The sequence below is a fragment of the Polyergus mexicanus genome, unplaced genomic scaffold (genome assembly GCF_030449975.1).
Source record: "Polyergus mexicanus isolate NDT 795.1 unplaced genomic scaffold, iyPolMexi1.0 SCAF_3, whole genome shotgun sequence".
Classification (NCBI taxonomy): Eukaryota; Metazoa; Arthropoda; class Insecta; order Hymenoptera; family Formicidae; genus Polyergus; species Polyergus mexicanus.
In genome coordinates, this window is record NW_027223323.1 from 7,516,778 (window position 1) to 7,529,661 (window position 12,884).

General features: G+C 34.6%; 1 protein-coding gene across 3 annotated transcripts in view; it reads left to right on the top strand.

Moving 5' to 3' along the window:
- Nucleotides 1-12,884, top strand: part of Nlg-4 (neuroligin 4) — a 187,228-nt gene that overhangs the window by 104,025 nt on the left and 70,319 nt on the right. For 2 of the 3 annotated variants that reach the window (XM_070292626.1, XM_070292627.1), the window contains exon 5: nucleotides 11,837-12,190. In XM_070292626.1, coding sequence (XP_070148727.1) covers nucleotides 11,837-12,190 — 354 coding nt within the window. Of the gene's footprint in view, nucleotides 1-2,760; nucleotides 2,804-11,836; nucleotides 12,191-12,884 lie in introns of those variants that run through there. The other variant, XM_070292628.1, reaches the window with a different exon arrangement.

The window sequence follows — 12,884 nt, forward strand, 5'->3', positions numbered from 1 at the left end:
TGCGATTCCTTCGCGTAACGCGTGTGGATTCAAGAATTTCTATAATTTTAAATATTCAGATTCGCTGATCGGTCTTAAAATCTTTAGGCTTTAAATCCTGTCGACTGTCATAACACAGCCATATTCTTAAGCTAAATTTTATTTACGCTGACAGAGCTATAGGAACCATCATTGCGGCGAAACTGCTAACAGATATCACATATGATCCTCTGACATGAGCGCAAAATTAAGCTGTCGGTTTTTACGGGACGATTTTAATCGCCAGGTTTCGTTAATGCCGTCACGTCGCTGGCATTAAACTCACTTTTCCCGCACTAATGAGTAATATTTAATTAAACGGTTTTTGTAGAGAAGGAAGAATGTACTTTATAGGGAATCTCTGTATATGTGGATTTTCTCCCGATCTCTCAATTCATAATTGAGAATTTCCGTGACTGTTCGAATATTATTTCTTTTCTTTTTTTTTTTTTTTTTTGTTAAATTCAATTTAGCCAATTTCTACAAATAAAAATGACAATAAATCACGATCGAACATCGATCTTGTACCTGAGACGATAACTCGGTTAGAAGTTTGAACGGAATTGGCAAATATTGGAACGAGGCCGTGCTTGCCGATTTTCTGTGTAACATTGGATTAACAAAAGTAAACATGAAATTGAAATTCAGCAAGGAGCGAAACTTTCAACGCGTCCTGAGGATTATTACTAGAACGCGAAATAGTTTTGTGGCGTGACTGCTTGCAGAAAACCGCAAATCTGCGACCGATTTTTATATTAAAAACTCGTGGAAAACAGACGAAAATGGTCTAACACAGAGATAGAGATTTAAAAAAATATATTTTAAAAATATTGTACCACACAAGTCTCATCAATCCGTTTTGAAATTATCGCATGGAATTTCATTGACAAGATATTTTCATACGTACGTTTTTCTCGATAGAATGTAATTAATCTTCGTTAATCTGGTCGCACGTCATAAAATATCAAATTAAGCGCTAGTGTTGCTAATTTGTTGTCCTAATCTCGAATTTATCATTTATCAATTAGCAGGAAAGTGATATTGAAGATGAAAGATGCTGATTTAACGTTACATTTAGCATCTCCGCTTTCGCGAAACACTTGTAACGAATCGTAAGTAAAAAAGAATTATGTCCAAATTAATTGTTCAAAAATATTGCGAACAGATTTCAAAGTTAATGTATTCACAAAATAATTAATGTTTCAAAAATTATTTATTGCATACAATTAAATTTGTTTGTTTAAACTTTTAAACAAATCTTTAATAAAGAAAGCTATACACAATTTCCAATAATTTTTACATATATCATATTTTATACATTTCAATATTTTATATCAATATCATAATATTTTATAAATAGTATTACAATGATGTAAAGCGAATCTGTTACGAATATTAGCGAGCAATTAATTTTACACGTAACAAATAATAAAGCACTTACCCCATAATGGCTGCGACGATGTTCGATACCTCCCGAGCCTCCTTTCTTGTTTGTTCCTTGTTGCCCCTTCGTATAGCACTTATACAAAATTCATTCGCAAAAGCACGATTAATTACGATCGCGTGCGCATTAATCACCAAAATACGACGATCGCTCCGCAATTTACATTGTATTTCCAATGTTAATTACACACGAGATGCGCGCTTTATTGTATAAATCGATAAAAGAACGTAAAACTTTCACAGAGTTACACGGAGCTATGATCTGCTCGACGAATTACGCACGTCTATTCATACGCACATTTAAACATATACTGTCTTGAACCGAGTCAATGAAAATAAACAAAAAGGGGAGAGGGAAAGACATAGGTATACCGACGCGCGGAGAGACGGAACGATTATTATTCTCCCAACGTCCGTAGTAAACAAAACATATTATACGTTGTTCATAAAGTACTCGGCAGCCTTCGATAGCAGTTTCGATCCAGTTTTCTCGTATAATTAGTTTACTTTACGTGTCACTGATTAAAGCAATAACAAGATTTTACTAAATTTTAATATTCACTAAAAATACTCACGCTTTGCTCCTTCGTTTTTGTTTTACTATGACGGTAAAACTTGATTGAACATCGGTCACTCTGTCGCCAATTAATTTAAAAAAAAAAATATTTCACTGAAATTATTATTCTTATCAGCGATAATATACCGATTCTATTTAAGAGAGTATACTTGCAATATTTTGTCAATAACCGAGAAAAATTCAGGAATGATTATGGCAATTTCATCCTGATAATGCGCGACGTTACGAGTTAATGGCTAATTAAATTGCGAGAATTAATTAATATATGAGTTGATAATCGATACTTCTCTAATAATCGTAAAGAATAATCGTAATTTCGAGGTAGGAATTTTGCAATACATAGTTGTTGTTATAGCAATGTTTATGTTTGGTGATCTCGTTGTTATTCTCGCGGCGAGACTCTCGAGCGAGAATAACAACAAAGTCAATCCCCGCGTATGTCGTATCGTCTCTCACGATCATTCAAGTGTTAGACAAATACGTAATGCCAGTAGATATCAAGCAATCATATTGTAGAGATCATAGCTTCGCGTAATCGCGATTTTCTCCCGGTATAAAATAAAACGCGCGTTTAAACGTACGATTAACGTCGAAAGTGCTTTGTAAAGTTTCACGTGATCGTTCTAACGTTTCTCGTGATTAATGCGCGCGCGATCGTAATTAACTGTGTTTTCGCGAGCGAGGTGCTATGAAGGAAAGGACAAACAGGAGAGGAGTAGTAAGCCCGGGAAGACATCGGCAGACAAATTGCAGAGAAATCACGAGGTGAGAGTTTTATTAATTTCGTTAAATTATATTATTTGTTATTTAAATTAATTATTTGCTTATTTTTGCGACAATATAATTTATTCTCGCAACAATATAAGCATATGAGCCTCGAGGCATTTTCGATTATATTTTTCAACCTCATTTCGCGAGCAATAATTATATTTCGATAGCGATAAATTTCTTTCTCTTCGGATATGATTTGATGTTAAAATTATCTTTTTATTTTCGACTATTGTATTGTTATATACGATTATAAAGTATTCTGTGTTGATATGTATTCGTAAAAAATGTTATATTTTTTAAATATATTTAGAATTAATTTCTATCGATATCTTTAAATGATCAATTAGCAATTATATTTCTATTAAAGATTTGTTACAAGTGTGTCTTTTTTTTTTTTTTCCCGGAAATAGGGATGCTAGTATAATGTAGAATTGACATCTTCATTTTTAATATAAATTTTCTGTTAATTAGTAAGAGCAATGAGGTTCGGATTAGAGTTAAAAATTAGCAATAAATTGGCATCCAATTATATGCTGTATATTGGAATTTGACTTTTCGCGTTGAAGGTGCCGGATTAATGAGAAATGGAGAAATTCAATTGTAATGCTAACGTGACTGTAGATAAACTACACGCGCGGATACACGGCCCCCTATAAAACTCAGGGATATACGCCGTACCCGGAGTGACAACAGAATTCCGTTCGATCCTGGCCACCCTCCGAGCCGACCTTTCCCGTTGCGCTCCGATTGTTAGGAGTTGAATAGAGAAAAATTGGATGCTATTCGTCGTCGTGCCGCGAGCAATGGTAGAGGTTGAAAAAAAAATCTATTGTCACGTAGCACGTGTAATTCATAGTGCGGCTTCCTGGATTCGCGAATCGATCTCTCTCTCTCTCTCTCTCTCTCTCTCTCTCTCTCTCTCGCTCTCTCTTTTTTCTCCGCGCCACCTATTTTTTATGTTATTGCGATCGGCTTCGCGCGTTCTGTCGTCGCACAGTTAACGTATTCGCAGATTTTCTCGTTACTATTGTTGTTGTTGTTGTTGTTGTTGTTACGTTACCATTGCTCCCGACTAGATACATTTTAGAGAAAACACTCTCTGCACTTGACGCACTCGTGTTCGCGTAGCAAATAATTTCAAACATAACAAGAGAAGATTTATTTTTACGTAGAAAGAAAGAGAATATAAAATCTTTTATTTTTATATTTAATAAAAAAAATATAGGATAGAAAAAAAAAATATATATATATGTATTTTAAATATATATATTTTTATAAAAATATATTTTTATAAAAATATATTTCTATTAATTTTTTTCGTTGAGTATTTGAGAATATTCTTTCTCTAATATGATGGGATCCCCGACTACGGTTTCCTATCCAAATATATTCGAAGCTCTTCAATATCACACATGCCACCAGAAATCTTCAGTTATAGATCGCATTGTACAATACTGGATTGGAAAATTCGTGAAAAATTTTCAACTTCTTAGATCGTACTACTTACAATACTCATACTAAAATTATCTTCGAGTTCTCTATCGAAACTTTTTTATCAATTCTCTAATAATTAACTAAGATTTAAAGTTTTCCAAGGTCATATCCAGTACGTAAGGCCCGTAATTTTGTGCTAATCCTGTCCCTGTACGTGATTAACGACAGTTTTAGGGAGACGTGGAGCGGGCGCGTCGCTCCGCGCTTAAGTGCGTTGAGTAGTGAGTAAATGTCTAAGCTAAGCTCGTGCCTTCTTGTAACGGCCTCAGCCGTATATAGTAATATAGTGCCGCGGGGTACGGTCGTGCATAACGTAAATCCATGTTTACTATGCTAATACCTGGAAATTTGCCGGTTGAAAGGATGCCGAGAAATGTCCCATCAAATATGCAGGGCCACTTGCACGGCCTGTGTGCGCACGCGAGAGGGGGATATCGTGCAAGTAGGAAGAAGCTCGTTTTCGATGGAGTCTGTGCTTTAAACTCTACCGCTGCCGCTATATTGAGATAGTGGTCGCTACCACCCTTGTCTACTCTTGTCAGTTCTTGTCTACGCCGATGCGAGAATATAAGGGAGAAACAAACGCGTTTATGGTTGTTACGTCAACGAATCTTTAAAGCCTCAGCTTCCTCAATTATTGTTGTAGGAGATCTCTTTATGACTCGTAACCGGAAAAGAGCTCTCGTGAAACAAATATCAGGAAGATAATGATTCATTTTTTACATCCATCATTAGATTAATATGGGATCTAAGAGATTTTAATAAAATTTCAATTTGATTAAGAAAAGAATTTGAAGAAAATATTTCTCTCTCTATTTCCTTTGAAAATTATTTCATTTTTAATAAAAATATGCTTGCAATAATTAAATAAACAATAAAATTAAATAATAATAAAAAATAAAAAAAATGCTTGCAATAATTAAATTTTTGAACACTTCTGTTATATACACAAGTAATACATTTTTTTATTTACACATTTAAACATTAAAATCCTTGGACGTTGGACTCGGAAAAAATTGGGAAAAAATTTTCGAAAGTCCAACTTTCCAGTAATATAAAACAAGATTATCAAAACTGTGATTTAAAAGAAACTTAATCTTATTCCGCGCAAGCTTGAAATTCGAATGCGTTGTTCGTAGAAGGCGAATTTTTTAACTGCGCCAACGACACCACAGCCACTCCTAATCCGCGTTTGACGATACACTGGAACGTTAAGCTCTTAATCTCGTTATCCGCATCTCCATATAATGCCCAGCTACCTGTTATCTACCTGTTGTGCACCCATACCATCGCAGCTTTTAATCGCCGCGGCGTTTACATCGACACGATTTAATAATCACGTTTGAAGCTAATCAAAAACCTTCCATCTCGATCAAATATATTTCATAAGATAACATTAGTAAAATTAAAATTTTACAATCTAATTTAAAGTAGAAGAAACGAAACTTTATAAATATATTTTAATAATTCTATGACTATAATAATTAATAATAAGAATCCTGATTGATTTCCGTTCAATTTCAATTTTCTAGTCTGAGATCGATTTTGAAAGCATCCAATATTATCTCAAACACATTCCAATAATTCTCTCGAGTAAATAGTGAAAAAAAAGGCCAATGGAGATCCGTTAAAAATTTAATTTTGAAAACTATGCTCGATCTAGAAGAACGACGCTAAGAACACGCGAAACAATTCAACAGTATCCCTCTCGAAAGTGGTTTTCGATTAGATATATACACATACATACACATATATGCGCAACCAAAGTATTGCCTGGCACATTCGCATGTGTGTGCATGTAACGGATGCGCGCAATTACGATTCAAATTTTACGACTTGCTTAACTTAAATTACACGACCCCAATTAAGTGAGATCGTGCCCGGTGCCCGCGCGACTGCCAAGTTCTGCGTAGCGTTTTCCAACCCCCTCCCTCCTCACGCTCTATCTCTCTTTGAATCCCCCGCATACACAACCCCCCGACACTCCCGTTATTTGCGTCTCCGCTCAAAAACTAGTAGCTCGCTTTCTAATCTCGTTTACCGGCAAAAATCCGTCAAGAGAATGTGCTGATATTTGCACCCTGAAAACGATGATTTAATTAATTTCTTTCGCACGTCGCAAAATAATCGCGCTTTAGTCTACATTTATGAGTTTTTGCCAATTTGCTGCTTTCATTGTCTCTTAACAAAAATGCTTTAAATATAAATAGCTACTGGAATTCCTCCAATTATACGGTTTTTGAGAAAAAAGCTCTTTTATTTAAATTATAATTAAAAATGCCAATTAAAAAACTAGTGTTATATAATAAAAAATAATAATTTATATTAATAATTTAAAGACAGATTTTTTTTTTTTTTTTTTTTTTAGAAATACACAAATTTGTAATACAAAAGATCTCATAAGAGTAAAATACGTATAAAATTTGACTCAGATGGTTCTTACGGATAACGAAGAATTAGTTTGCTACTGAGACTTATAGAGAGGACGTTTTCTCGGCGTTGTAAAAGCTCGTGGGGAGCAACACAGCGATGTAAAGGTACAGTGTAGTGTTCATCAATTTAATTTAACGCACCCCCCGGCGCCGCATGATAACGCAGTGATCGTGATTTATTTTATCACCGTATTAAAGGAAGATACCGCGAGTTTACGATGCCGGGATATAACACGGTTTGCTTAGACGAATTCGGATTCGACCAGCTGCGCAGTCTTACGCACGTGAGCTCGTGCTCGCTTCGATCTTTTAATATGAAAATTCATATGACGTGCCTTGGTTCGAGAGTATTTTCGTTAATGTTTTATCCAAAATGACGATAATGGTTTAAAGCAGCAGGACGTAAAATAAAACGCATTTTATGATGCAGCGACAACACTGTCCTTTGCTCTTCGGAGAGTTATTCGCGATAATTTATATTGAAAAGAGTATTTTGTTAGCCTCTGTGTCGCTCGTTCAATTTCTACCGATGCGTAAAACGGGATTTTGCGATAATAATAATTATTTTTTTTTTTTTACTTTAATAAAGATTGAATTATTTATTTGAACATAATACAATTGGATATAATTTGCGCACTAATTCCTCGAAATGTTCTAACATTTCGAGCTAATAATCCCGGTATTATAGGAATAAATCATGGCTTTTCTTTCTAAAATTTTAATTATTAATTATGTTATAAATGGAAAATTAAATTTGAATATTTATTTCTTGGGATTTACATATATTATTTTGCATTTAAAAATTTATTTATTATTAAGGACGTGATTGTAAAATGTCAAAAATTTATTTTTATACGTATTTAAAATAATAAAAATATAATGATTATTATAATTATTATTTATGATAATTATAATTATATTACAATATTATAATTATTATTTATAATAATTATTTATTAAATATAGTATAATATATAAGTACTTTTATAACGTAAAAGAGAATATTTAAAATACATTTTTCTTTTAAATTAAATTGCTTAAATCTTTATCTTAAATTAATTAAATAAGGTTCTCAAAGACTTCGAATTTTATATATTACATACTTTATCTTTCTCTCAATACTTTTTATTATTTACATAATTCCCATCCCTCTCTCTCTCTCTCTCTCTCTCTCTCTCTCTCTCTCTCAATGATTTAATCAACACAACTTTTAAACGTAATGCAACGTATAGATGAATTATGAAGATAAATCTCTGAAATGCAGCTGGCTTGAAATAAAAATTGTGTAACTCGAATTGAAATAAAATTTCAATGTAGCATGGAGATCAACGCGCATTCGTGTAGGTAAAATGCTTCATTAATTTTAGCTCGAAAGCAATAAAATTTCATAAAATAACGAAGACACGATAGAATACGATATAAAATTAATTATTGTTAGAATTCAGCGAGAGAATCTCTGGTACAGCCCAAGCCTTGTCCGTGCGTTTACAAACTTGCCGGCGATATTGCGACGAACGAAGTAATTAATTTGCTTTCACGTACTGTGCACATTATGTGCGGATTATGCCCGTCGCAGTTTACGCTGCAAAGTTCGCGATGTAATTACGTACTTTTGATTCTGTTTGTGCATAATGAGTCGCGAGCGATAAAGTTACCGAGGCCGCCTGCAAGTTTCGTGACGTGTTACAGCTATGCAATCTCTCTCGTAATATCGCGAACAATAATTGATCCACGTTACATCGAATTCACACTATTCATTTTTAATAATTAACTTATTGATCCTATTAGTTACTTATTAAAGAAACTTGGAAAAATATTTGGCAAAATAGAAATTAATAAATATTAATATGGACGAGTATGAATAGTTGGTTAGTATATTAAGTCAAATGAAATGGATACAAGAGTTTAAAATTAATTTCACATATTCAAATAGGTTGTTTTTCATTTTTTATAATTGCTATTGCATCGATGGATTAGTTTATGGCGGATAATGATCAGAGATGGGGACGCTATAAACTGGGCTTTACATACCGGACTGTTACAATAACGAGCTAAAAATGATACGCCGAAAGCACAAGCTAAAACGAGATTGTGTAATCGGATTTTCGATGATGGACGAGTAACATCATTGCAAAAATGGCCGTGCCCGTGGCAACGTATTGTTACGCCAACAAATTCGCTCTTTGACTTTTAAGCTTGGATTAAACTCTTTTTTTTTTTTTTGTAAAGGGAAAGGCGTGTGATTCGTTTTCGTAAATTGTCATACTCATCGCTACATATAGGATTATATTTTAAAATTTCAGATAGATTATATAAATCATTAATCGTTTCAGTGTCAAATTATATAATGCTGAAGGCAAATTTCCGATGTGATGTATTATAATACGAAATAATGAAAGACCATTGTGAAAGTCAGCGCGTCAGAACGTTTGTACGATTACTGGCGCTTGTTAATATTAACTCGTCTGGCAACATTAATTAACGAGCGCCATGTCGACGCGCACATTATACGTAACGTGCAGAGACAAAGTTGAAACTATTTCAGGCATGTTTGACACCCGTTGTTTTGATCGTAGTACGAGAGGGGGAAAACTGTGTGTGTGTGTGGACGAATAACTTGATACCAATGCGTGCATGTCGCGAAAAGTCTCACTGATGACCTATCGCGCTAATCTATTTTCCCGGGAGCGGGATTTGTCGAATGTTCTAGCGAGTGCAGAAAGCCCGCAATAATATCAAGTTTTGACGTTAAATATTTTCGCATCGCGACCATTTCAAAACGTCCAAGTGCGACGATGTTGGTTCGTCCGATCGCCGAATTTATCTCCAGCTTGTTTCAATTACGTTCGCATACCGTTAATTCACTACCGCGACAATAAGACAGAATCAATTTTTGAGAAGCACTTCTCGACCATCTTAATGCCAATATGACTACAATATGTTATTTCTTAAAACTCATTTAAAAAAAAAAAATTTGTATTTATAATATATCTATATTAAAACTTTTTATTTATTTTTACGAAACACACACGTGTGTGTGTGTGTGTGTGTATATGATACTTTTTTCTATTTTAATTAAAATTTATGTTTTATAAATGTGTACAGATATATAAATACATTTATATTTTTGAATTTATTTTAAATAATAAATTTCGGCCACGTATGCATTTATCCCGTGATTGATTTTCTGAAAACACGAGTTATTTGAAACATGCGTTTTATTCTGCTAAAAAAATTAGCAGAAATTCTTTGATTCTCGATTCGAGATACATTCATGCAAATTAATAAGTCAAACAAGTTTTATACTGTTGTTTTTTTTATTTCTCCTTGTTATTTCATCAGAGCGAGAAGACATTTTGTGTGTATGTAGTGAGGAAAGACGAAGTTGAAACGGATCTGCATTAATCCGAATAAAAAGTCTCAGCAAATACACTGCTAATTTGCAAAGTACTTTGAGACGCAGGAGTTAGCTGATTAAGATTCTGAGATAATTTCAGACAGGCCTGTAGAATCAGATAGGTGGACTAGAGAAAAAAAATTTTCTCCATGGATTGAAGTCTTTCGAAAAGAGACGAACGTTCAAAGGATATCCTTTCCATGTTGCGTAAAAAGAAGATCGTTAAATAAGTTTTAAAAGAGGAAAGATCTCGCGTTCGATAATCATATTCAGTGAAAAAATTGATGATGTTGTCTGAAAGCACACTCTTTGTATGAAAAGTAATGTTTACCAGTCATCTACGCGAGAATTGCATATATAATATCAATCAGACTAATCAAGGCGATAGTAAAAATTGATTTGGATATGTTAGATAGAAAACTAACAAACAGACTAACCGAAACGTGTCTTTCTTTTTCGAAAACTCTGTTCGGAAATCTGTATTTTGAAAAACTTGTCTGTCTCACGTTTCCTGAATCGTGTGTAAACCACGAGGAATCGCACACGGTAAGCATCGGAATTGTAGATTTCTTTCGCCGAAGGATTTGCCAGAGACGTTCCTTATCGCGAAATATAAACCTACACTTGCCACATCACCATACCACTCTCGTCGTTACGGTTGCGAAAGTGAGACGGAAGTGGCTCTTATCGAAACAAAGAGCGATGTTGACCGTATGTCTAGCCATATAGAAAGTCGCATTCAGTAGAAGAAGAAAGAGACAGGGAAGGCAAGTAGTTGCAGAGTTTTTCAAAAGATTTCAAGAGATAGTCGCGAGAAAGAAAAATGCGAAAATAAGACTAAAAACTATTAAAAATTGCGGATAAATTTTAGAGGAATTTAGACATCTTTGATTTCATATTTCTTATGTGATATAAATGTTCGAGAAATCTTTGAAACAGTCGAAATATCATCGTGAAATATGTGGCAGAGAAGATAATCGTATATAGAGAATATAAAAAGTATGCAAGTTATTTTTTTTTCTTAAATTAAAAAAAAAACGTATAATTCTTTCGTACAGACAGATTAAAATATGATATCTAAAAAACATTTTTTCATAAAATACGCGTTATCGCTATCGTAAAATTCAGCAAAAGATTGAAAGAGATACAAGAACGCTTTCTCCTGTCCAATTTTACGGCTCGATAATTTCATGTCTCATTCCTATCGATTTTTAGGACTTCTGTAGTTCTGGAACAAAATAGCATGTCAAATATATTGTATTACAAATGTATCTTATAAAAAGAATTACAAATATATTTAATATATATTAAGGAACTTTTTTTTATATTAATAAAACTACTCTTATTTATACTTTATTAAATTCATATTCAAGTTTAAAAAAACTTAACACAAAATATATAAATTTATATATAAAATATAATATTCATACATTTACTGCTTTTATCTGTATAATAATAGCTGAAAGAACTTTGAGAGAAATGATATCGCGATGCTCCGCTTGAAATAGCATTTTGCCCGGGAACACGAGACAATTCCGGGTCGTATCCGGATGCTTCGGCAGGTAGACGCCTCGTGTCGCGACAAAGAAGGCATGCCGTTGTCGGCACCGTCGTCTTTGTCATCCCGGCTCGCGGCGTCGAGGGAAAGAGGAACTAAACTAAAACGACGCGTCGCGTCGCGACGCGACCCCTTTGTGTCGGCAGGCATGGCGGAGGGCGGCAAGAAGCATCCGGTGTTGCTGTACATTCACGGCGAGAGCTACGACTGGGGTAGCGGAAACCCCTACGACGGTAGCGTGCTAGCCAGCTACACCGACCAAGTGATCGTCACCATGAACTACCGGCTGGGCGTGCTCGGCTTCCTGAACGCCAACGTGGCGCCGCAGACCAAGGCGAGGGTCGCGAATTACGGTCTCATGGATCAAATTGCCGCCCTTCACTGGGTCAAGGAGCACATCGCCCGTTTCGGTGGCGATCCCGAGAATGTCACTCTCATGGGCCAGGGCACCGGGGCCGCCTGCGTGCATTTTCTCGCCATCAGTCCCACCGTCGTTCGGGGTAAGTGATCTAGACTGTTGCGTTAACGTAAATATACATAATTAGAGAGCGATACGTTATAAAATTAGAAAGTATCGTATTAGGAAATATGATTTAAACGATGCACAATTTTATTTTATTTATTTATTTATTTATTTATTTATTTATTAGAATCAATTGCAAACTATATTTTTAGAGGAATATTACAACATATAATTCTATTGATCTTATACAAAGGCAGGACGCGGGGTTGTCATAATGGTCCAGATTTCTCGAATCTCTTGCGTTATTAACATATTAAATTTTATTCTAGCAAACGGATCGTATTTTGAATTATATAAAAAAACAGTACGGTTGATAAAATTTAATTTAGCTAAAAACAATTATAGTTGTGGATTACAAAATGTAGGGGAGCGTTATTAATTTTCTCGAGCTGGTCAAAATTTCTAAATCATTCGCCGCCATGTTTCGTGCGCAATTATTCAGGATACACGTTGCGCGCCGGCGCGTCTCGTAAATGATTAAGAGCGCTTTTGCATTACACATAATTGAATAGCAGCAAGTTTTACATGAGCTTCGTTACAGCGCGTTATTCCGTGTTGGTTAATTACACGCACAACGCCAATTATGTATTCGCAAGTGAAAAGAGAGGTGCTTTCCTCTTTCTTCGAAGCAAATTCTCCTCGGTGCACTTACAAACTCGCAAAAAATCCTA